This window comes from Patagioenas fasciata, chromosome 20, assembly GCF_037038585.1.
Source record: "Patagioenas fasciata isolate bPatFas1 chromosome 20, bPatFas1.hap1, whole genome shotgun sequence".
In the NCBI taxonomy this organism is placed as follows: Eukaryota; Metazoa; Chordata; class Aves; order Columbiformes; family Columbidae; genus Patagioenas; species Patagioenas fasciata.
In genome coordinates, this window is record NC_092539.1 from 9,532,535 (window position 1) to 9,553,388 (window position 20,854).

General features: G+C 46.5%; 2 protein-coding genes across 4 annotated transcripts; both read left to right on the plus strand.

The window, feature by feature from the left end:
• The first annotated feature begins 107 nt into the window (after nt 1-107).
• Nucleotides 108-4,573, plus strand: ENTR1 (endosome associated trafficking regulator 1). Its single transcript, XM_065853941.2, has 7 exons — nt 108-265; nt 345-578; nt 1,620-1,693; nt 2,437-2,548; nt 3,149-3,211; nt 3,582-3,721; nt 4,063-4,573. Exons 1-7 carry the CDS (start codon nt 152-154, stop codon nt 4,154-4,156), a joined length of 831 nt encoding a protein of 276 aa, XP_065710013.1. The 5' UTR covers nt 108-151; the 3' UTR covers nt 4,157-4,573.
• Nucleotides 4,574-4,746: 173 nt separating this feature from the next.
• SNAPC4 (small nuclear RNA activating complex polypeptide 4) lies at nt 4,747-20,793 on the plus strand. 3 transcript variants are annotated; one of them, XR_011741992.1, is made up of 24 exons: nt 4,747-4,983; nt 5,879-5,919; nt 6,920-7,078; nt 7,222-7,347; nt 7,989-8,067; nt 8,601-8,682; nt 8,930-9,034; nt 9,626-9,698; nt 9,982-10,146; nt 10,346-10,493; nt 10,869-10,975; nt 11,248-11,342; nt 12,057-12,151; nt 12,434-12,519; nt 12,871-13,251; nt 13,918-14,007; nt 14,233-14,470; nt 14,575-14,645; nt 14,971-15,069; nt 15,288-15,315; nt 15,919-18,023; nt 18,589-18,728; nt 19,503-20,390; nt 20,763-20,793. XR_011741992.1 is itself a non-coding variant. In XM_065854105.2 (23 exons), exons 1-22 carry the CDS (start codon nt 4,794-4,796, stop codon nt 18,700-18,702), a joined length of 4,677 nt encoding a protein of 1,558 aa, XP_065710177.1. In that variant the 5' UTR covers nt 4,747-4,793; the 3' UTR covers nt 18,703-18,728; nt 19,503-20,793. The 3 variants fall into 3 exon arrangements, 2 of the variants coding, with proteins under 2 accessions (XP_065710177.1, XP_065710178.1); XM_065854105.2 differs by having other exon boundaries at nt 19,503-20,793; XM_065854106.2 differs by having other exon boundaries at nt 18,589-18,713; nt 19,503-20,793.
• The last annotated feature ends 61 nt before the right edge of the window (nt 20,794-20,854 follow it).

The window sequence follows — 20,854 nt, forward strand, 5'->3', positions numbered from 1 at the left end:
GAAAGGGGCGGGACTCAGACAAGGACATGATTGGGTGACAGTGTGGCGCCCTCTCGCTAATTGGTCCGTTCTGAGGGAAGGCGGAGCCCACTCAGGGGAGGCCCCGCCCCGCAGTCGGTGCCCGCCCGGTTCGCGGAGGAGCGGGGCTGCCATGGCGGCGGGCGGGTTGCCGGTGCCGGGCCCGGCCGAGCCGAACCCCTTCTCCTTCCGCGAGTTCGTCCGCAGCAAGGCCCGCGGCGGCGAGGAGCCGGGCGGCACCCGCCAGGTAGGGCCCGGGCGGTGGCGCGGCTGAACCCCCCTGCGGCGCCCACCCGCACCCCCTCAGCTCTGCTCTCCCCTCGCAGGCAGCGCTGCCCGGCCCGACCCCCGGGCCCCTCTCGTTCCCGGAGCCGCCCAGAGAGGCGGAGGACGAGGATGATGAGGAGGAGTGGAGCGGCAGCTACCGGCCCTCGGCTGTGGAGCGGGCCCACGCGTGCCCCGCCGGCTCCTTCCCCTGCGAGGGCCCGGGCGCGGCCTCTCCCCGCGGAGCCGCCCCGGGGCCGGGCGGTCTGGCCCTGTTCCAGCCCAGCTACGAGCAGGTGAGAACCTCGGCCGGCTCCCGCCGCCCTGCTCGGGGAGGACACAGAACCGGGCTCCGGGTTCTGCCGGGCCAGCTTGAGCATCAGGTTGCAGGAAACGAGCGTCTTGCCAATAGAACAGGCCCAGGCAGGATCTCTCAGCAAAGCATATTTTAATAAAGGTCTTCCAAGACTGGGTATTCTACCAAAAGGCAGGTGCACAGAATAGGGCAAAAAGCCCTTGCTTATATGCCCCCCAAATCCCGGCTGCATATTCCCTGCCCTGTTACCCATGGGTTGGCACTTCAGGGTTTACCTGACCCTGCCTCAGTTTATCTGTCTCATTCATCTAATTCTAACAGCCCCCTCCCCTTATTGATGTATTTAAAACATGGATTCCTGGCTCTTTGGTTACCCTTCCCCTAGCTTAACTTTTTAAATACAGTAAACAGTTTGCATTCTGGGATTAGTTCAAAGACACTTTGTTTTATGTTAAGGATCCATAGTCTGATGTCTCTCAGTCCTTTCCCCCGCACTGGGGTCAGGCACCAGGTCCCCCGTTTTGTAAAAACAACATTTCTTCGTTAAACGTTCCTTACAAGGTTGTTACAGAAACTCTGTGTTAGTCAATCGTACTGTCAGCATGGGCTGTGCGGTACCCGGCAGCTTCTTAGAGCAGCTCAAAGGGGAGAAATAGGCCTGAAAAACTGCTCCACAGCATGAGTCAGATCCAGTCCCTTGTCCTGCTGCTTTGGGCATGACCTAGGTGACTTCCTCATGCTTTTCGCCCTGAGGTTGTGTTAATTTAGAAATAACAGCATCTGGCTAGTCACATCTGCACTGGTTGGTCGGTGACACATTTCTGCGCCCCACAGGGTTAGTGATGTTAAATGGTTTTGAGATGGGAAAGCTAGGTGTGAAAGTAACCTTGAATGTAGTAGAAAGTGCAAGATTTTCCGGCACTAGAGTTAAAGCTGAATATTTCTTATGGTACTGGTCTTGGGGTGTTAGTAGTGGTGTGAAACTACACCCTCATTTCTAATGGAAGTTTTTATATTTTAGCTAAAAGAAGAAAATGCCAGTTTGAGAAGCAAGATCAATAAGCTTCAGATTCTCTCTGAAACTCAAGCCGACAAGTGCGTAAGCCACAGTATGGGGGAAAGTAACCACATAAGCAAGGAGTTGTCTTAGAAGAGGTGCTCACTGGAAACAGTCAACGTCTTTAAAGAAGAAAAATGTAGTTGCAATCTATGCTATTTATTAAAAAGCTTTAACAAACCTGGTTTGCTTGTTGAAAAAGGCTTGGAAAGTAAGTAGCAAGCTGACATCTGATAAGTGTGTTTGTGTGGCTTATGCTTTGTGCAGCTTAGGTGGTTAGTGAAAATGAGGGTATGGCCTGACAGGGTGCATTTCATAAAGCTTCAGGTTAACAAAATACTGAGTCTTAATCTCTCTCCTTGGAAGCAGGAAAAGTACTTTTGTTTTTGCTGGTGAGCAACTTGATATTGAGACACTTGAATTTCCCGAGGTTAAACAACCCAGGACTGATCTAGGGTGGCTGTCTGAATCCCCTGTGTGGGGCTGCTCCTCCGCTGAGGCAGCTGCTACTTCATGGTGATGAGTTAACATTTGTTTCAGAATTACCCGGTTGTGAACACCTCTGTTTCCTATATGGCCTTTCTGCATTCAGCTGTATAGTTCCCTTTAAAGCTAATGGGTGTTGAACAAAGAAATCCTCGGAGCCACAGCATAGTTCTGTGGGAAGACTTTTATTTTTCTTATAACATCAAAGAACGAACTTCTTGATCCTTCCCTAGAATTTTCTTCCTGAAGTATTCAATGTTACAAGTGCTCACTGTACATTGTCTCTTTTTTTAAGGATGAGGAAGCTTGAAAAAAAACTGGAGGAAAACAAAATTAAGGAAGAAAAAGAAGCGCGGGATTTAGAAGCAATGGTGCAGCATGTGGAGCAAAATCTCCAGCTGATGACTGTAAGTGTTGGTGTTTGCCACAGGGCCAGAAGTTTGTTGATGGTTGAAGCTGTGGGGTTCTCTTCCTTTTCCTTCCTCCCCCAGGAGAGTGGGCGAAGCTGAGATAATTGCTTCACTTTAGTGAGCACTAAACACCTCTGAATTGGTCCAGAGTCTTCCCTTATAACAAGACTGCATCCCAGTCTAGAGCTCCTTTCATCACCTGCAATAAGGGAGGTCTGTGCAGAAATACCATTTTCAGATTCATCAAGACCTTCAATTGCTTTTTTGCAGCCTTCTGAAAACACCTCTTACGTGACCTAAGAGCTGTTTTTCCTGCTTCCTTATTTATATTGAGTACCTTTTCCTCTTGTCCACGAAAAAAGAGAAATAATAGCTGGAGGTGGTGAGCTGCACTTGAGATAGCTGAAGGGAAAAACGGGGAGGAAACAGCTCATCGGATGTGACTGGGTGCACTGTGCCCATCTTGTAAAGCATTCGGAGCAAGACGTGGTGTAACACAAACCACATCGCTTCAGGTTACCTGCTGGGATCGTAGCTCAAACTGCCCACTGTGTCTTAAGCACTGCTATGGTATAAATAATCTTTATTCTGTTTCAGAAACGGGCTGTTAAAGCAGAAAACAACGCTACAAAACTGAAACAGGAAAACGCACTACTTCAGGTAGGAAGCAGGATTCTTAAGGCCTTGCTTGAATGTGTGGAGGCTGAAAACATCTTGAAATTGACCCTATAAAAAGGATATTAAACATTATGCCTCACTTCCCCTAGGAAATGCTGCAGAAAGTGTTCTAGACCAGCCCATTTCAGCTCTACGCAGACTGTTAACCTCTCCCCTTGGATGTGTAGTACTTCACTTAACATTTGGGTGAAGTTTCATTCTCTCTAGGCAGCCTGGTTATGGGACGTCTTTGTTTTTTGCTTCACCTAATGAGCTGCTGTACGAGTGCGTTCGTTATTCACTTTTGTTGTAAAGGACCCACTGGAGTTTTGGGCTTATTTTCACATGATTTTTTTGTCTGTGTCGTCTGCAGGTTCAGCTGAAGAATTACAAGACGGAGAACGAAGCGTTGCGGTCGGGCCAGTCGGCGAGCCTGGCCGTGGTGAAGCAGAACGCGGAGCTCGCCCTCCAGAACCTGCTCACAGTCATCACCAACTCCCGCTCCTCCATCAGGTGAGTGGCTTTAACCTCGCCTAACGCTGGCCCAGATCCTCGTCTAAATACTGAGGCTGCGAGTAAATGTCCCCACGGGTTTTTTAGGATTGAAACTCAGGCTTTTGTATTCTGTGTGCCAGATCAGCTTGTCCGTGTTCTTACTTATCTGGCATGTATTTTCCTCCAAGTTTAGGTAATAAAAATAACTAGAACGTGTAAGTCTTATTTTCTTCTAAGAAGTGAAGTCTTCAGATAAACTGCTTCTGAAAAGATCCCCTTGTGTGGGTGAACAGCCCCAAAATGCTGCCTGGCTGCTGCATCCCCTCCCCGGTCTGACGCTGCGTCTCTCCCCGTTACAGGCAGCTGGTCTCCGGCGCAGAGTCACTGCAGCTTGTTGCTGATCTCCTTAAATCAATAGACAGAATTTCTGAAGTGTCGGAACACGGACAGTGACTCAAACACAACGGACTCAAAGGGAGGACTTGGCTTTCGTGCAGAAATCATGTTAAAAAAGTTAATTTCTGACATTCCACCTCGTGACAAGGTGTGAAGCTGGTGGCGCTGCTGCAGAAATGGCTGTTCCGGGTCACTAGAACCGAATGGACCAGAGTACATCCTTGTCCTGCCAGGCTGGGACATTGGCTGCCCCCTCACACCCCACATTCCCGCAGGCACCCCGGATTTTGGCTGGGACGCCCCAAGTGCCCCAGGTTTTGGCTGGGATGCCCCTTTGCCTTTCCGTCCCCGTTACTCGCCTGCTACGGAGGGAAAAGGGCTTGCGGGGGTTCGCGCAGCGCGGCGAGGCCCCGGGCGCTGTGTAACGGGTTTGGTGCCGCTATTAAAGGCCGCGGAGGAGGCGGCGGAGCCGGTTGTGCGGTCGCTGCGGGGAGACCCGGGGCGGGGGGCGGGAGACCCGGGAGCGCCGTCACACCGCGCACGTGCGCCAGCCCCGATCCGCAGCACTGTCGGCGCACCCCATTGGCTGCGTAGGGTCACGTGCAGCGGGGCTCAGCGGTGATTGGGCGGAGCGTGAGGGGGCGTGGCCGCGGTTAGGCGCTGCGGCCCAGGCCCGGGAGCCCACGGCGCCGCCATGTCCCGGCAGCCGGGCCCGGCCGGGCCCCGCCGCTCCCCCGGCACTCAACCCACGCTGGTCCCCGCGGGCCTCGACCTGGACGCGGAGCGGGAGAAGATCCGGCGGGAGATCGAGGAGCTGGAGCGGAGCCTGGAGCCCGGCGGGACCAGCGTTGAGGTGACCGTGTCCGACTCCAGCCTCAGCTCCGGTACGGGTCGCCCGCTCCTCTCCATTCTCCCCCGCTGCTTCTGCGTTGTTACCGTTCTGCCTCTTCACACGCGGGTCTGGTTTTCGTGTCAGCCCCGCCGTTTCTGCCAGGCGAATGTTGGAGGCGTCTCCTCAGGGAGTAGCCTCCTTCACCCACGTTTTCCCTGTTTTTGTGGCGAAACCCAGGGCAGGATGGCGGGGGAGGTGCCAGGGCTGGCAGGCCTGGTGATGGAGCTTTCTGCTCGGGGCAGGGGGAACGAGCTGACTCGTGGAACGTGACAGCCCTCCAGATGTTGTCAGTAGTTAAATCGCAGCCGTTTCCATGCAGAACGGACGACGCAAACTCTGCTGTGTGAGCTACTCCGTTTCACAACCTGCCTGTGCCTCCTAAAATCAATTTTTCAAAGCAAACAGAGGATGCTAAAAGTTGGAGCATCTGTGCTTCTGGTGGCTTCATCATTGCTTCATCAAACGGTGTTTTGATCATGCATGTCAGGAATCTGTGGCCAGGCCGAATGCAAACCCTGATATTGCTGAGGCTGTTCGGTGCTGTCAAGGTTTATGGGGTCGGTTGGGTTGGAGCGTTCGCTTGGCTGCACACTCACGAGTCTGTAATTCGCTGTGATGTGCAGGACCAAGATGCAGCGTGATTGTTGATGTAGTTATCAGGAGCTGCTCTTTTTCCCTACTCTAGAACAAAAAACTACATGCGTGGACTGTAACTAAGTAGGATTTTTACTTGACAATATTGGTAGTGTCCAAAAACGCTAATGGTCATTTCTGAGAGACTATGTGGTGCTTTATTCTGTATGCATTAATTGAAAAGTCTTGGTTTTGAAGCTTTCCTTTTTATATCCCGCTGCAGTCAACATTTTTGTGTTTTTGTTGTCTAACAGATGACGATGAAGATGATGGCTCAGACTCTCATGATGAAATGGTAACCGCTTTCTCTTTAAGCATATCTTCCTATCTGTCTGCTGAAGAGAACGGGAGGAAGGGGAATTTCATTCTGTTCTGGGGAAATGTAGGCAGCTGGCTTGACTCTGTAGCTTGGGGAGGATTAATAATACACCAGAGATTTAGTTATTCCTGCCCAGGACTTTGTTATTCACATGTAATAGAGACATAGAGACATTTCTTCATGTGAAAACAAATGAGAGGGATCAGAGACCTCACTGCTCTAGTGCTTGCTGATCCATCACTGGAAACACAGCAGCTTCTGGGGGAGGTCGCAGAGCGTGTGAGCAAGAAATCATCAGCTTGTGATCCAAAACATATTTTCCTTCTTTGTACCTGAAGAATACTGGGTTTGTACCAGAGGGGAACATTCACAAATCTGTTCACCTTTGGTGTTGTTTTAAAGAGAATATTTTCTCAGACTTTCTATAAAAAAGGTTTAGTAGAGAACGGTCTTAACACCTGTAGAGCACAGGAGAGGAAGAGATAGTTTGTCAAGACAAATCTGCTTGGGAGACTTCCATGAAACAGCCAGTCCTGCTTTGTGTCTGAAGCACGGGGTGATAAACCACGTAAGGGAAGAATTGCTTCGCTAGAAGCACAAACGAGGTGGAAATTTGTAAGGGTGGTTTAGATTTAGCAGGTAAGAGCTCCAGTGTAAAGTATCGTTCAGTTCACTCACAGTTGTGCGGTTGATGGCAGAAGATCAGGCCTTGGCAAGGCTTGGAGTGCGGCTTTGGTTCAAACAGCAGCAGGTGAACTGATGAGCAGGGCAAGGGGCGCTGGGGGAGGCTGTGACGGCCTCTGGGAGTGTTCAGAACAGCTGCCAGCGAGAGACCAACAGTTCTGTGCCTCCAGTTCCTTTGAAAATCAGCTTTGTAAGACAACAGAGGTGTTGAGTTACAAAAATAATTGTTACATACCTGCTTTTAAAGCGATGGTTATTCTCCCTTTTCCCTAAATGCCTTATTTGACTCAAGGAAGTGGAAGGAGAAGCTGACAGTAGTGACGATGACGTTGAAAGCAGTCTGCCACAGGATCCAGAAACCTGTCTGCAGATGAACCATGTGTACCAGGAAGTTATCCAGGAAAAGATTGAGGAAGTCGAGCTTCTCATTGCTCAAAACAAAGAACAGCAGGTGAGCAAAGTAGCAGTAAAATATTCATTCCTGTGCTTCTCTGGGTTGACTGATGTTTCCATGCTTTCTTATCACTAAAATTGCTACCCCTAGGGTGTTTGATATCTTGTATTTTAGCTTTTAGTTTAATTTTTGTGTTGCAGAAGGAGATCATGTGCGAGCTTGGTGGTCCAAAAATGGCAAAGGCAGGAGATGGTAGAAATCTACCAGCAAACGTATTTTTGGGTCACTTTATGAAGCCATACTTCAAGGATAAAACAACAGGAATTGTAAGTGAATGTAACTAGGTTACATATTGATATATCTTTCAATGATGGATTTAAATTGTAACTGTGTTATGTTTCAGCTGTGTAACTGTAAATGTCACTCCTCGATTTGAAACCTTGATTTTCCTCACTTGTTGCTTATTTACCCTCTTTTGGAAATGTTTGTTCAACCTTTGTCTGGCTGTGATGTCAGAAAGTGAGTTTGGAGGAGTGTGTTCCAGCCACTTGAACGTTCTAGTTTTCAACTTCACTTTGATTGTTTGTCTTCATCTCCATGACCCAATTCCACGCTGTTGTTTAAAGCATTTGTTGAAATCTGATTGTCTTGGAAACCGACTTTCTGAGGCAAACGTCACTAGTTTTTTCATGTGTTTTTAAAGGGTCACTAGTAAAAAGAGATCTTGACTTTTTGTTGTAGCCACGTTATCAGCTGTCACCATGCACATATTAATGTAATAGCCAAGCAATGCCTGCTGATTTCACTTTTAATTCCTAGTCGAGTTGGTAGTGTGTCTTAAGTAGGAACAAACATGCATAATACTTGTCCCCACGTTTTTTGTTCATGCTGGAGTTCTAAGAAGAAAGGGCAATTTTTCTGTGTGTCTGACTCTTCCGGTGTATCTCACCCCTCTAATCTTCATCAGGGCCCTCCTTCCAATGAAGATGCCAAGGAAAAGGCAGCTCAGGGCATAAAATCCTTTGAACAACTCATTTCAACAAAATGTAAGTAACTCTTTGCGCTGTTCAGTGTTCTATAGAGCTATAACAAATGTAAAAATTCATATGGTTAGTTTCCCCCGGCTTGTGGTTAAACAGTTCTGATATTTCATACTGGACTCCACAAAAAACAGTAGTTAAAAGTAAATGGGATGCTCCATAAATTGTTTCATTGAGTGATAAATGACTGCCTTCTTTCATCTGCATTTGTTTCGATGCATCAGCTCCCGTGAGCGCTCCAAAACCAAGTGAGATGGTGCAAGGGTAGCGCTCAGATGGGAGAAGTTCCGGGGACACTTGGAGCTCTAGGTGGTTGCAGGCACCTGTGTGATGATCTTTATTCAGGTTTCTTTGGAACTAAAACTGAGCAAGAGGCTGTGGCTTGCGCAAATCAGACGTGACACCAATGATTTAGATGGGGAACTCTTACTGAAGACCTGAGAGATACTTTAGCAGGGGTATTGAAAGCTGTGGGTCTCTTTTTCTCAGCAGTGCTTTTGCAGTCATGTCTGAACACTCGATTACCTTGTTTGGTTTAGGGAAAAGCAAAGAGAAGACGTTATTGCAGCAATCGATAGCAAGCGACCGCTTGCAGCGCCTGCTTCAGCCAAAGCTACTAAAGTAAGTACCATGCAAGAATCTTTTTTCTCCTGATGAGAACGTTATATATGAAGGAAGGAGAGATTCCACCTTCCTTCAACACGGTGTGGAAAACCTAGATGAACAACAGTTTTGTGTAGTGTGGAAATAAACTTGGGAGGAAAGAATGATACCGATGGGGAAACCGTCTTTGCCATGTGTATTCTGACACCATCGACCTCATTCCCATGTAGTGATATTAAGTAATGATAAAAATGTCTTTGAACAGGATGAGTTACTGGAATCAGAAACTGGATAAAGTCAAGACTGAAGTGGAGAAGCAGATCTTGGAAAAGCAAATCAAAGAAGTGGAGCAAGAAATAGAGGCAATTAAGTGAGAAGTCATCTTCTTGTCTTCTTGGTGAAAATGAAAATCTGTTCTTGGAGTTTACCTCTGATAATTCCCTCCTTCCTCGAGTACTTCTGGACATGGCATTTGGAGAAAGCTTTATGTGTGGTTGCTTGCAAAAAATCAAGTGCTATTCAAACTCTGTAGAGGTCTCATCTCCACAGTTCTTTACTAAGAATTGTGTTTTCGGTCTTGATATAAATGTAGTATGTATAGCCAGTATAAAGGTGCTGGTTTAAATAGTTCTTCATTTAGCAACAGGGAAGCAGAGAGCTCAGTAGTCCTTGGCTTTTGCTCATCAAGACATCTGGAGCAATGAATTTTGATATTGCATTAATAATTCCTCTTGCTAAACAAGGATCATCCTGTAGAGGATTGTTTTTCAGTAAGAATCATTGTTTTGCACAAAGTTACTATGACATAGTCCAGTGCTTTGAGGTAGCAAGTGTTTGGTTCTTGTGGAAATCAGTAACAGGTGGGAGGAATAAGAGGAAGCAAGATCAGGAAGACAAAGTGAGTGTTTGTTTAATTAACCATTTAATGTGGTTCTTTCTCTCTTTGTACCTTCTGCTTTAGCCAACTCCCAGAAAGTGAATTGTTAGGAAACAGATTTGATGAGCATGACTGGGAGAAAATTTCAAACATCCATGTAAGTTGGGAAATCAGCTGTTTCATTACTTCTGAAACCTGTGTCCCTTCTCTCGAGATTTACCTAACCTGGTCTGGTTTGCATCCACTGTTCCCATCATGTATTCCTCAAAGTTGACTGTTATTTGACCTCATCTTGTTGAATTTTATGATTTAATTCTGGAAAGCTTAACAATAAGGCATATCTGGAATACAAAATACATTCCTTGTATCAGTGTCCCTGTCTGTCCAGGTGATTCAATCCCGGTGACAAGACAAAAACAGATTTTTGCCGTTTCTTTTAGTTTGACGGACAACGTAGTTCAGAAGAACTGAGGAGGTTTTGGCAAAATTCGGAGCATCCGAGCATCAACAAAAAGGAATGGACCGAGGAGGAGATTGAGAGGCTGAAGCAAATCGCTGCTAAGCACGGTTATCTGGACTGGCAGACCATAGCCCAGGAGCTGGGGGTAAGGTCTGAGGCGACAAGTCAGTTAATTCTGACTTAAATGTGCCTCGTGTCAGTTTTCAGAAAGCGATGTTACTGTTAATTAATGATTTTCTGGGAAGCATTCAAGAACAGCACCAAGAAGTTTGGTACTTTAGCCTTTTCTTCTTGCCTTCATAAATAACCAGTTATCCACGTATCTCTCTTTTCGTTGTATTAAGACAAACAGGACACCTTTCCAGTGCTTGCAGAAATATCAACTCTATAACAAAGATTTGAAAAGGAAAGAGTGGACCAAAGGTGAAGATCAAATGCTTTTAGAGCTTGTTCAAGAGATGAGAGTGGGAAGTCATATCCCATACAAGAAAAGTAAGTGACCTACAAGTAAAAATACCTCTCTTTTACCTTTTTTCATTCTCCCAGGCTCATGTCCATGGATATTTCTACATACTAGAGCACCCAGCCTGCTCTGATTCAAGGAATTAATGAAGTTTTATTTCCTCTGAGTGTTTCCATTGCCAGATTAGTCACAGTTCTGTGTTTTCACCTTACTGTTCTAGCGTGGGATCAGTGCGAGGTGCAACAGCACTGTGGCTCATCTGAAACTACAGATATTCTGATTTCTAAACATCCCTTGTTGATGCGTTTGATTAAAATGCTGCTTGAAAATACCACAGTTACAATATAAGTAAAGGAAGAAACATGGTTTGCAACAGACTTTAAAATGTACCTTTGCATTTCTAGTTGCGTATTACATGGAAGGAAGAGATTCGGCTCAGCTGATTTACCGATGGACAAAGAGCGTGGACCCCAGTTTGAAGAAAGGACCCTGGACATCAAGGGAAGATGCTGTAAGTTCTGTTCTCTGATACCTAAAACTGCAGGGTGCAAGAAGCGGGCAGATGGTGCATGGCTGGATACATCTGAGCTTTAGCAGTGGTAGAAAGGAACATAAAACAGACCAAGGTGGGCACTGTGCAAGTCAAGAGCGCTTAGAAGCTCCTAAACGCTTTTGTTCAGAGATTTACAACACAGTGGAAACAAATACAGCTGCTTCAGTCTCAGGCCTATTAGGATTATTACTGATGAGAATTTCAACTCTTGTTTTGTCTGATTACCGTAGATGTTGTTGGCTGCAGTTAAGAAGTATGGAGAGCGTGACTGGTACAAAATTCGGACAGAAGTGCCAGGGAGGAGCGATGCTCAGTGCAGAGATCGGTAAGTGCCTTAAACGTAGCAACGGTGCTTTGAAGTTTATTACAGAGAGCCAAGGTGCAACTTATTTTACAGATATGTTTGATTTGCTTAAACCAGTGTCACCTTAAGGACTGTTTTGTAAAAAGTGGTTATGGTCTCAATATAGTCACTAACATTGTCTCCATATAACCCGGCATTTCTAGTTACAGACGTCTATAAGTTGAAACTGAGTTTAACAGAGAGAACAGTGTGTTGTTGCCTGTGGCGTTCTGCTCGCTCAGTATAGTTGCCGGGTGTTAGAAGTTGTGAAGGATGTTGCTCAGGATAAGGCAAAGGGGTCATAAAACGTGAATGAGGGCGTGTAGGGAGGGAAGGTCTCATCCCTGTATTGTGTCTGTGAAAACGATCTCGTCAGTGACGGCTGTAACTGAGCACCCATAACAAGGTGCTGAGCATTTTTCAGACTCAGCTTCAGGAGGCTTCAAGTACAGTATGTCCTAATTTCATTGACCTGTTTTACAGCTGCTTGTTGTAGTTCCTAATCACGTGGCCTGATATTTTTGAGAACAAAGAGATTGTAACTGTGCTCTATTAATGGAGTAGGAATGGGACCCTTAACAAAAATAAAAGATCTGATAAAGAATGCTGGTTTTGTTCGGCCTCAGAGTGTGTGGTTATGATCGGAACTGCACAAGCAGAATTGAATCTTCCTTACTTTGATGTTTTCATGTGAAGGTACTTAAAAGCATTGCACTGCGATGTCAAGAAAGGCAAGTGGAGTTTAGAGGAAGAAGAGCAGCTAATTGAACTGGTTCAAAAGCATGGCCTGGGTAAGTGTTTCTGTGTCTTGAACTCTGGAAGCTTAGAGAAGTGCTATTAAGGAATATATCTTTTAAGTTTTCTCCTTTTTATTTTAAGCCCTGCAGCTGGTACTAGGAGGTTCAGCCTCGTACTGATGTTTGCAACCTTCCTTAGATCGTGTAGTCTGTTCCTAGAAATTCAGTTTTTGCAGGATTGTGTAGTAAAGAATTCCGTAGCTGTGTTAGCAGTCAGAGCTGTGACAGCTCAGTTTGTTGTATTAATAGGTATGTGCTACTCTCCATCCTTTTTAGGTCACTGGAGTAAAATTGCTTCTCAGTTGCCACATCGGACTGGCTCCCAGTGTCTGAGCAAGTGGAAACTCATGATTGGGTCAAAGGTACTGTACCACATCCTGCTATGTCATAGTCCTGTCTCTTTAATTAAGATTATCTAAACTAAAAGCAAAATCCTGTAGAATCAATACAAAAATTGGGAACCTGAATGTGTCAAGATGGGGGCAGCTGTACTCAGTTTGTCCTTCCATGTGCACCAGTTCTTAATGCACGCTTGTCTCTATGTGCAGCTTTTTCTTTGCATACAAGAATCTAAACCAATAAAAATCTGGGTCCAAAGGCAGTTGTCAGTTGTGCTGGGTTTAGTTAACCTTAGCAGAAGTGGAGGTTGAGAGACTTGTAAGTGAAGGGTCATCACTGCCTGAAACTTGTCTGTGCTGGTTTTGACTGAGCAGAAAAAATCTAGGCCAACGAAACGCCGACACGTGGAAGAGAGTTCCAGCTCTTCAGAGAGCAGCAGTGAGGACGTAGAACTGGACTTAACAGACAGTTCAGAGGAGGAGACGGCAAAGGAGGAGGAGGCGACGAAGAAGGAGGAGTGTGCAGTTCCCAGCATTGATCTGTGGATACCAACACAGACAAATACACAGGAGTCAAACAAGGGAAGATACCAAACTCCATCCCTTTTCTCTCCTGCGAGTGAAGTTCCAAGTGCAATAGGAGACAAGGACAAAGTTGCCGATAAACCGTCAGAGTTGAACACCCTCCTGAGGGGCATTGCACGTCCCTACTCGACAGACGTCGTCGTGAGGAATCCAGAAGAAATCATGAACAAGGTGAATCCTGGGATTCTCAGTTTGTTCTTGATGGGATTGGAGCTCAGATCAGAAATGACCAGGAGGCTCAGTTGCTGTAGTAAATAGAGTGTGTGATGAGTTGGATGGCAAAACCTTTTTTGCGCCTCTGTTGGCTGCTCTGGCTGTGCCATCGGGGGGTGCTGTTGGGAACTGAGCTGTGGGATTAAACAGAAATTTCTAGCACTGACTCCCTGTGCATTACCGAGAAAATAGCTCTGTTCCTTCCTCCACGTATTGTCACAGAAACAAAACTGGTTTTTAGATCTTCATGGAATTGGTCAGTGAATTGTGGTGTCTCCCTGCCCTGGTGATTAGAGTGTACAGGCTTAAAGTTTGGGAGAATTAAGTAACTTACACATCTGTATCTGATTCTGAGCTGGGTTTTCACCCCTAATCAGATACTGAAACAGTGCAAACCCTCCTGGCACACAAAGGCTTTTACAAAGTAGAGATTTGATATTGTCATAATGCACAAGGACTAAAAGGTAAGGTAAGCATCTGCACTTTGGGTCTGATTTCATTTAATAAGATACTTCCAACAGCAGGGATGTTGGAAACTTTTGTACCTTCTGTGTATAGTCAGTGCAAGTAACCTTCTCTGAGATAATTTCCGTTATATCTTTTCTTGTATGCTTTTGCTTTAAGGCCTTCAGGTGTGGAAAGCAAGTGCTACGAGTTAGCCTGGAGAATGTGAGAAGAGCATTAAGAAATAACACATGCTTCCAGAGGAGGATTGTAAGTGCCTCTTCTGTCTTGTCTGCTCTTGTGATGGGAGCACTACCAGGCGGTGCTCAGTGGGAAATGGTTTTTTATACAGTCACGTATCTTCTCACACTGTAGTCCCAAGAGGAAAAGCTCATCATTTTTTTTCATGACTGCCCCATAAATAGTTTGTCTTGGGACTAGTTGTGGTAGAACCTTCCCAGTTGCAACTCTAACTATGTATTTGTTCACGCACAGCTGGCCAAGATGCTGAAATCTCGCATCGCTTTAACAAAAATGTCTGGAGATAGTACATCTGGCCAGAAGGTTCAAGGGCCTCAGAACATCACGGAGAAAACTTATCGTCAAGAGAGAGCGCGTTTGAGAAGATTAAACCTTGACAGAAGGCTTCTCATGGCAGTGACACCGTGGGTGGGTGATGTGCTGCTGCCATGCACCTTCCAGACTGGGCACATGGGTTTTCATCAGACGAAAGGTAGTGGTGACCATCAGGGACAGAACTGCCCTGCTCTTTGTCCCTGCTTTTTGACATCTTGGCAGCGAATCCCCAGCTGATTTTAATGTTGGACTTTTTTCCAGCTGAGTCTATTCAAGAGAAGATGAAGTCGGTCAGTCTTGCAAGCACTCCCCTGTTCACGCTTTTCCTTCAGGTGGGTTTTGCTGTCTCAGTGGCATTACCTGCTTTCAAACAGTGGTAATGTTTATTTCTGTATTTGGTGCTTAAATAAGTGGTTTAGCTTCGTTCCTTAAATAATCATCTAATTACTGGATCAGTCTGACCTCATGGCTTGCATATGCTGTGTCTCAAATAAATCCTGTATCCAAAATCTAATACTGTCAGTTTTATTTCTGTAAGTGCAAAAATGTCTGCAGAACCTTGCATGCGAAGCTTCTCCCACCCATCTTTTGTTGTCGCTGGCTCTACCAGCACATTTTTGTTCTCAATCAAATTTTAATGAAATTCTCACCTTGCAGCTCTTCCAGATCGATACCAATGGCTGCATGAAGATTATTCGTGAGAGAAGGCAAAGGCAGGCAGAGCTGCTTAGTGCTAATGCAGGGAGCCCTCAGCAGGTATTGCTCATGATCTGTTTCCCTCTTTTTTTCTTGACTAAAGTAGAGATTTTTCATTGTGTGTGGCCACTGCTGCTGTTTGTGTGTGTTACCAGTTGGTTTTGGTTCAGAAGCACAATCAAATGTTGGCCGGTGTGCGCTTGATTCACATCTGTGCTGTTTTAGCGATCTTTACATATCTCAAAAGTATAATTTCTTTTTCTGTTTGTTTTTGGCAGGCTTCCCAAAATACGGACACTTCTTCAGGTACATACCAGAACATTTATTTCTATGATGTGCAAGAACTTTCACATAATTCATCTCCGTTACATTAATGACCAATATAACTGAAGGAGAACTACATTGTCGTTTCTGCTAGCTCTTGGATCTTTCAGTTACTGGCTAAATACCTTACCCTTTGGTAAAAACTGTAAAAAATACTGAAGGGCTGGGGGACCAGTGGCGCTGGGCCAGCAGTTCTGTAGACTGTCGCTGTTAACGCTTTTCTCCAGCAAGGCGCTGGCTGTAGTGAAGGTGCTGGCACCATCAGAACCGCAGGTCGTTGTTCCTGGAGCGCTGCGCAGTGCGGTTCCTTCTGTGCGCTGTTACGGTTCATTCCCAGCCTGTCTGTGATTTCCAGGGAAAATTACATCAGCGCTGAACAAGTGGTAATCTTGCTGCATCAGAGTTACCTGAAGATGTCAGGATGGGGCTGGATTAAATCCAGACTGTACTGTTGTAGGAAGACTCACAAATAGGAATTTTGCAACTTCCCCTGCAGTGTACTTGATGCTTACTAGCTAAGGTGTGGCTTTTGAAAATACTGTTCAATCCTTTATTTTTTAAATCTTTATGTTCTCTCCTCTACAGGCAATCCATCACAGTCTCGGACTCAGAGCAACTCCCAAAGGGGTGTCCCGAGGAACGTTGTCAGGAGACCCGTTGCCTCAAAATTGAAGGAGAGCAGTGCTGCCTTGGAGAGCTGCGCTCCTGCCACGCAGGGAGCGCTTCCAGCCCAAGGGCAAAGGCAGAAGCCTAAAACTGTCTCGGAATTACTGAGAGAGAAGCGGCTAAGAGAATCCCAGGCTAAGAAAGCTATGCAAAGGACAGTGTTTGTTGCCCCACAGGTGCTGGTTTCCAGACCACTGATAATCCAGCACCCACAACAACAAATCGTTCCTCCTGCGCAAGCAGGGAACAAACCTGCAGCAGGCAGTTGTACTAATGGCCAAGTACAGTGTGCGCCAGCTCCATTGCCAGCGTTTACTTCTGTTGCGGCTTCAACTTCTACCACTATCGTGCTTGGAAACCATTCCTCATCAGTGCCAGAAACTGGGGAAAGCCCTGGTTCCTCACAAGGGACCGAACTGCAATCCAGTAAGGAACTAAAAGAGCAAGCTTTGGAAAGCAGCCCCGAGGGAGGGTTTTTTCCGGGCTTGAATCCAGCTGCAGTGGAGAAGGCCCCAGATCCGGGAGGGAGCAATGGTCAGGTCCTGGCTGGTAGCTCAGCTTCAGTAGTGTTGCAAAACCAAGCTTTTGTGCCACATCAGATTACAGTGGTGCCTGTTGGCATTGAGTCTGGCACCAGCAAATTGTCTGTTTCCACACCAGTTGCCTGTGAGCCGAACAGCGACGGGTCCCAGCAGAGGCCAGTCAGTCTCTTGCCTGCTCTTGTAACTCCACAAACTGCTTCACGTTTGCTTCCCAACAGCATCCTGCCGTTCACATGGGTTGTGACGCCACAGGCTTTGCTCCCCGCCGCTGTACAAACCGTGGTGAGTGTTCCCCAAGGACTGCCAGCTCCTGCTGTGACAAATCAGGGTCAGACAACTGTGACTTCCAACAGCAATGGCTCTGTCTCGGGGGTGCCTCCTATACTAGCGGCAGCAGACACGCCTCAGCCCAGCAGTGCAGAGACGAAAGCACCAAGCACCCAGTTAGCCGGAGAAGCACCTTTGGGCAAGACAGCCAACCATTCCACAGCTGTACCCGTGACCTCGGAGAGTGCTGAATGCGCTACATCCAGCGTTTCTTCTGCAACACTTGCATGTTCAGATGGCTCCTCCAAGGCTTCTGACTCCTCCCCGGCTCAGACTGCTCTTCCAGCTGGTGCTCCAGCCCTGCGTGCTGTGCTGCTGCCTCAAACACACCCACCTGCAAGCACTCAAGGGTCTGATTCCCAACCGGCGTCGAGTCTTTCTAGCTCGGGAAAGAGCCATGACTCCGTTACAACTAATGGGTCATCTTCTAGTCCAAGTGTCATCGCGAAAGGGCTTGTGCTCCAGCCGGGAAATCCAGCTCCTTGTAACGATGTTCCTGGAAACACCGGTGGTTTTGCTACACAAGCACTGAAAAATACACCTATTGCCTCCAAACCACCCACTACACAGGCAGCTGACACCCCAGCCCAGCCAACCACATCCAGCGCGGAAAAGAACCTGCTTGACTTCAGCCTGATTTCCCTCGAAGATGAGGGGGTGGTGAAGGAGTGGCTGAGTGGGAAACGAGGTGTCCAGGTGCCATCCCTGCAAACCAGGTTGCCTTATTTGCCACCTTTTCTGTGCAACTTAAAAACCCTCTCCAGGCTACTTCTTCAGAAAGCAGCTCTGGAAAAGCAAGCGGCCACTCTTCTGCCTTCTGACACTGGTCAGGATGGGGGCACTGGGGTAGATTTGGACGCTATCGGAGAACTGGTACAGCGGGAACTCGGCGATAACCCTGCCTACCTCCTGCTGAAAGCCAGATTCCTGGCAGCCTTTACACTCCCAGCCGTACTGGCAACTCTGCCTCCTCCAAAAGTGATAACAACTCTGTCAGGCAGCAGGAAGCAATATGAAGAGAGTGATGAAGAGGAGTGGCAGAGTGAGAAGGAAGCGTCTGAGGAAGAGAGCTGTGGGAGTGAGTCAACAGGTGTGCGGCTGGATGGGACAGTTGCTGATGAGCCTGGAGACAGAGATGCTGATGCACTAAATCAGGTAAAACAGAGGTGCCAGGGAATAAAAGCAGAAAGTTACTGCCAGCTAAATACTGCTCCCACTGAAACCCAGGGTGAAACCCCCACTGTTAATTAAATGTAGCAGAAAGGTAGTCCTGAAGAAGCACGGGTTTGCAGCTGATAAAAGGAAAAGCTCTGTAGCTCAGCTGGGAGTCCCTTAGGACTCAAGAGCAAAAAGCCTGTGTTTTCATGTTCATGTTTGATACCTAGGAGTGGGTATCAAAGCTCATTTCCTCTTACAGTTTCTAATCTGCTGCACAGACTCCTGTATTTTTGAAATCAGGCCCATTTTTTTCATTGCGTGTGTCCTTTAAACCCCAATAATATTAGGAGAATTTTCTGTGTTTGCTCCTATTGCCATTTGAGGTCTTCCTCCTTAATTGTTTTATATTACTAGAGATTATTAAGTATAAGGATCGCTGTAAGCCATAATGTCCTGTTTTGGAAAGCTTTCTGAGCTCCCTAAAGCAAAAAGCTGGCTGAGGGAGTTCTTTGCAGTGATGCCAACTCAATGGTGTTGATAGTCTCTCCTCTTTCTGTTGCAGGATGCGGGAGCTGCAGGGATGGCTGCACAATCTGTCTGGGACTCCGGCACCGATGTGGCTGATGCTCCTCAAATCAGGAGAAGCACCCGCTTCAGGAAGAGGAGGAGGATATGAGAAGGAAATGTGTTAGTAGCTACTCTGTGAGTCTTGTATTTCTTGCCCAAGAAGAGAACTTGAAATGCATCTGTCTGTAGTACGGCCTAGACAATGAATCATGGCCCTAGGAAAGGACTGAAATCATCTCGACTTTTGTTCCCTGAGGACACAGAGTTCTACAATCACCCATTAATCACAGACTAAAGCTATTACTTGAACTTTCATGGGGAAGGAAGTTGATGTCTGCATGATAAAATTATATACAAAAGTCAGGAAGTTCAAACATTTGGCAGCCTTTTAGTCCGTGCTGCTACCTACTGATATTAGACTTGGTTGGTAGCACCCTACAGACTTGGCTGCTAAAATAAGACTCATTTAATAATAGAGGGTCAGGATTTGTGGGCCAGGAAAGCCCGGGCAGCAGCTGCTGGCGGGAGGGTTTGTGTGTGAGTGCTGAACACTTGCAACAGAAGCTGAAGTAGATCCTTGCTGCAGGTTGCAGCGAGCAAGTGGGTACCTCATTGGAGTTTGTCTTTAACGCTTGATCTTTGACCAACTTTGTGGGGTTTTTTTTCCCTTTGTATGGCTTCATTTATCTAGATGTATGACAGAAGCTTCTATAGGGTACAAGCATGTGATGTCAATATATGTTGAGGCTTTTGGAGAAATAGACTAAATGAACATAAATGGTGCTTGATGAATATAGTTGTCAGATGAGACTGTTTGGGTTCTACCTTTAAAATTGGTTTTAGAAGCTCCGAACCGGCAGCTTCTATAAAAATGCTGTGACTAATAGGAGTTGTTGTGCTTTGTTCCAGGAGCCGTGTGAACGCAGTCTGCCTCCCTACCCGGCAGCAGGAGATACTCTTTGCACTATTCACTTTGGACACTTTCCAACAGACCAGAGGGACCCAGGGAAGAGGAAAACGGCTGGACTGGTTTCCCCATCACCCAACAAAGTCTGCGTCTTTAGACAAATTGCAAAACATGGAGCAAAGTGGCTGGTGGGAAGTCTTCCAGGCACAGACCAATTCTGTTCTCTTTCCAACTAGCACCTGGCATGGATGCTTGCGGGGAAGATTGCTGGAGATCTGGGGAACCAGCAATGGTGGTTATTTATTTACTTTTTGTGCTAGCCCCTATTTATGTGAATGCTTATCCATGTTCCCAATATGTTGTTCATTGGACGGCGTTTTAGTGCTGTGACAGTGGTTTGGCTTGATAGCTGACTGACTGAATACTGCTGGATAAGCAGTGGATTAATTTTGTATCAAAATGAGTCTTGAGTGTTTGTTGAAATACAGATGTTTTATTTTTCTCACTTAAAAATTACTGATGTGTTCTGTGTGGGGTTTTTTCGGGTAAATAGTGCTTTTAATAACGTGTGTATGAGTGTGATTGCTAATGAGAAAAATGAAGTTTGCAAGCTGCATGAAAACCAGGGAGAATGCGGAAAATGAATATGCATGTGGCTAATACTGCAGGAGTGATTTAGGCTTGGATTCTTCCTTCGTTCTTCCACAGCCTGCCCTGTGCAAACGTTAGCAAATCGCTTAACAAAAACCTATTTCTTCATTCATAAACCAGCAATTTCTGTCTTACAGAGATGTGCCAGGCTAGCTGAGTCAAAGCTGATAAAATCTAGAGGGAAAGTGCTGCAGGAAGCTTCATTCCACTGCACTGGTTAAACCTGAGGGAGTGTGGTGGTGAGTTCAGAGCACTGGGAGGTGGAACTGCCACGAGAGCTGGGGCAGGGGGTACCCGTGTGGCTGTAATTGGCTGTCAAGACATGGAGCGAAAGGAAGGATGGTGAAAGGGTTTTCCTTCTCAAGTGTGCTCTATTTTCCATAAGCCAGTATAGATAACATTTTTCCCAGAAGTTCAGATCTCTGCCACGCAGTTCTGTGTGCTGTTCACCACAGGGCTGTTACTGTGAGGCCCTGGCAGTAAAAGTGATCTGTGCACCAAACGAGTGTTTCCTTCGCAAATGCCATTCAAGAAATGCCCTTGTGATCTTACTGCTTGTGCAAAAAACTTTGTATAACTATGAGAATCAGCTATCTTTGTTCTTTTTTCAGCATTAAACTGATCTGTTACTATAGAACAAAACCTCCTGAGGCAAGATTGGTCAATTAGCAGATGTTCTGATTACCTTCAGCAAGGGCATAGC

Bases quoted from the DNA above. Each gene is read 5' to 3' on its own strand.
- ENTR1 (XM_065853941.2), top strand. From the start codon at position 152: ATGGCGGCGGGCGGGTTGCCGGTGCCGGGCCCGGCCGAGCCGAACCCC. The intron at 579-1,619 runs GTGAGAACCTCG...TTTATATTTTAG, and splicing joins TCCAGCCCAGCTACGAGCAG to CTAAAAGAAGAAAATGCCAG. The intron at 1,694-2,436 runs GTGCGTAAGCCA...TCTTTTTTTAAG, and splicing joins TCTGAAACTCAAGCCGACAA to GATGAGGAAGCTTGAAAAAA.
- SNAPC4 (XM_065854105.2), top strand. From the start codon at position 4,794: ATGTCCCGGCAGCCGGGCCCGGCCGGGCCCCGCCGCTCCCCCGGCACT. The intron at 5,920-6,919 runs GTAACCGCTTTC...ATTTGACTCAAG, and splicing joins CAGACTCTCATGATGAAATG to GAAGTGGAAGGAGAAGCTGA. The intron at 15,070-15,287 runs GTATTGCTCATG...TGTTTTTGGCAG, and splicing joins ATGCAGGGAGCCCTCAGCAG to GCTTCCCAAAATACGGACAC.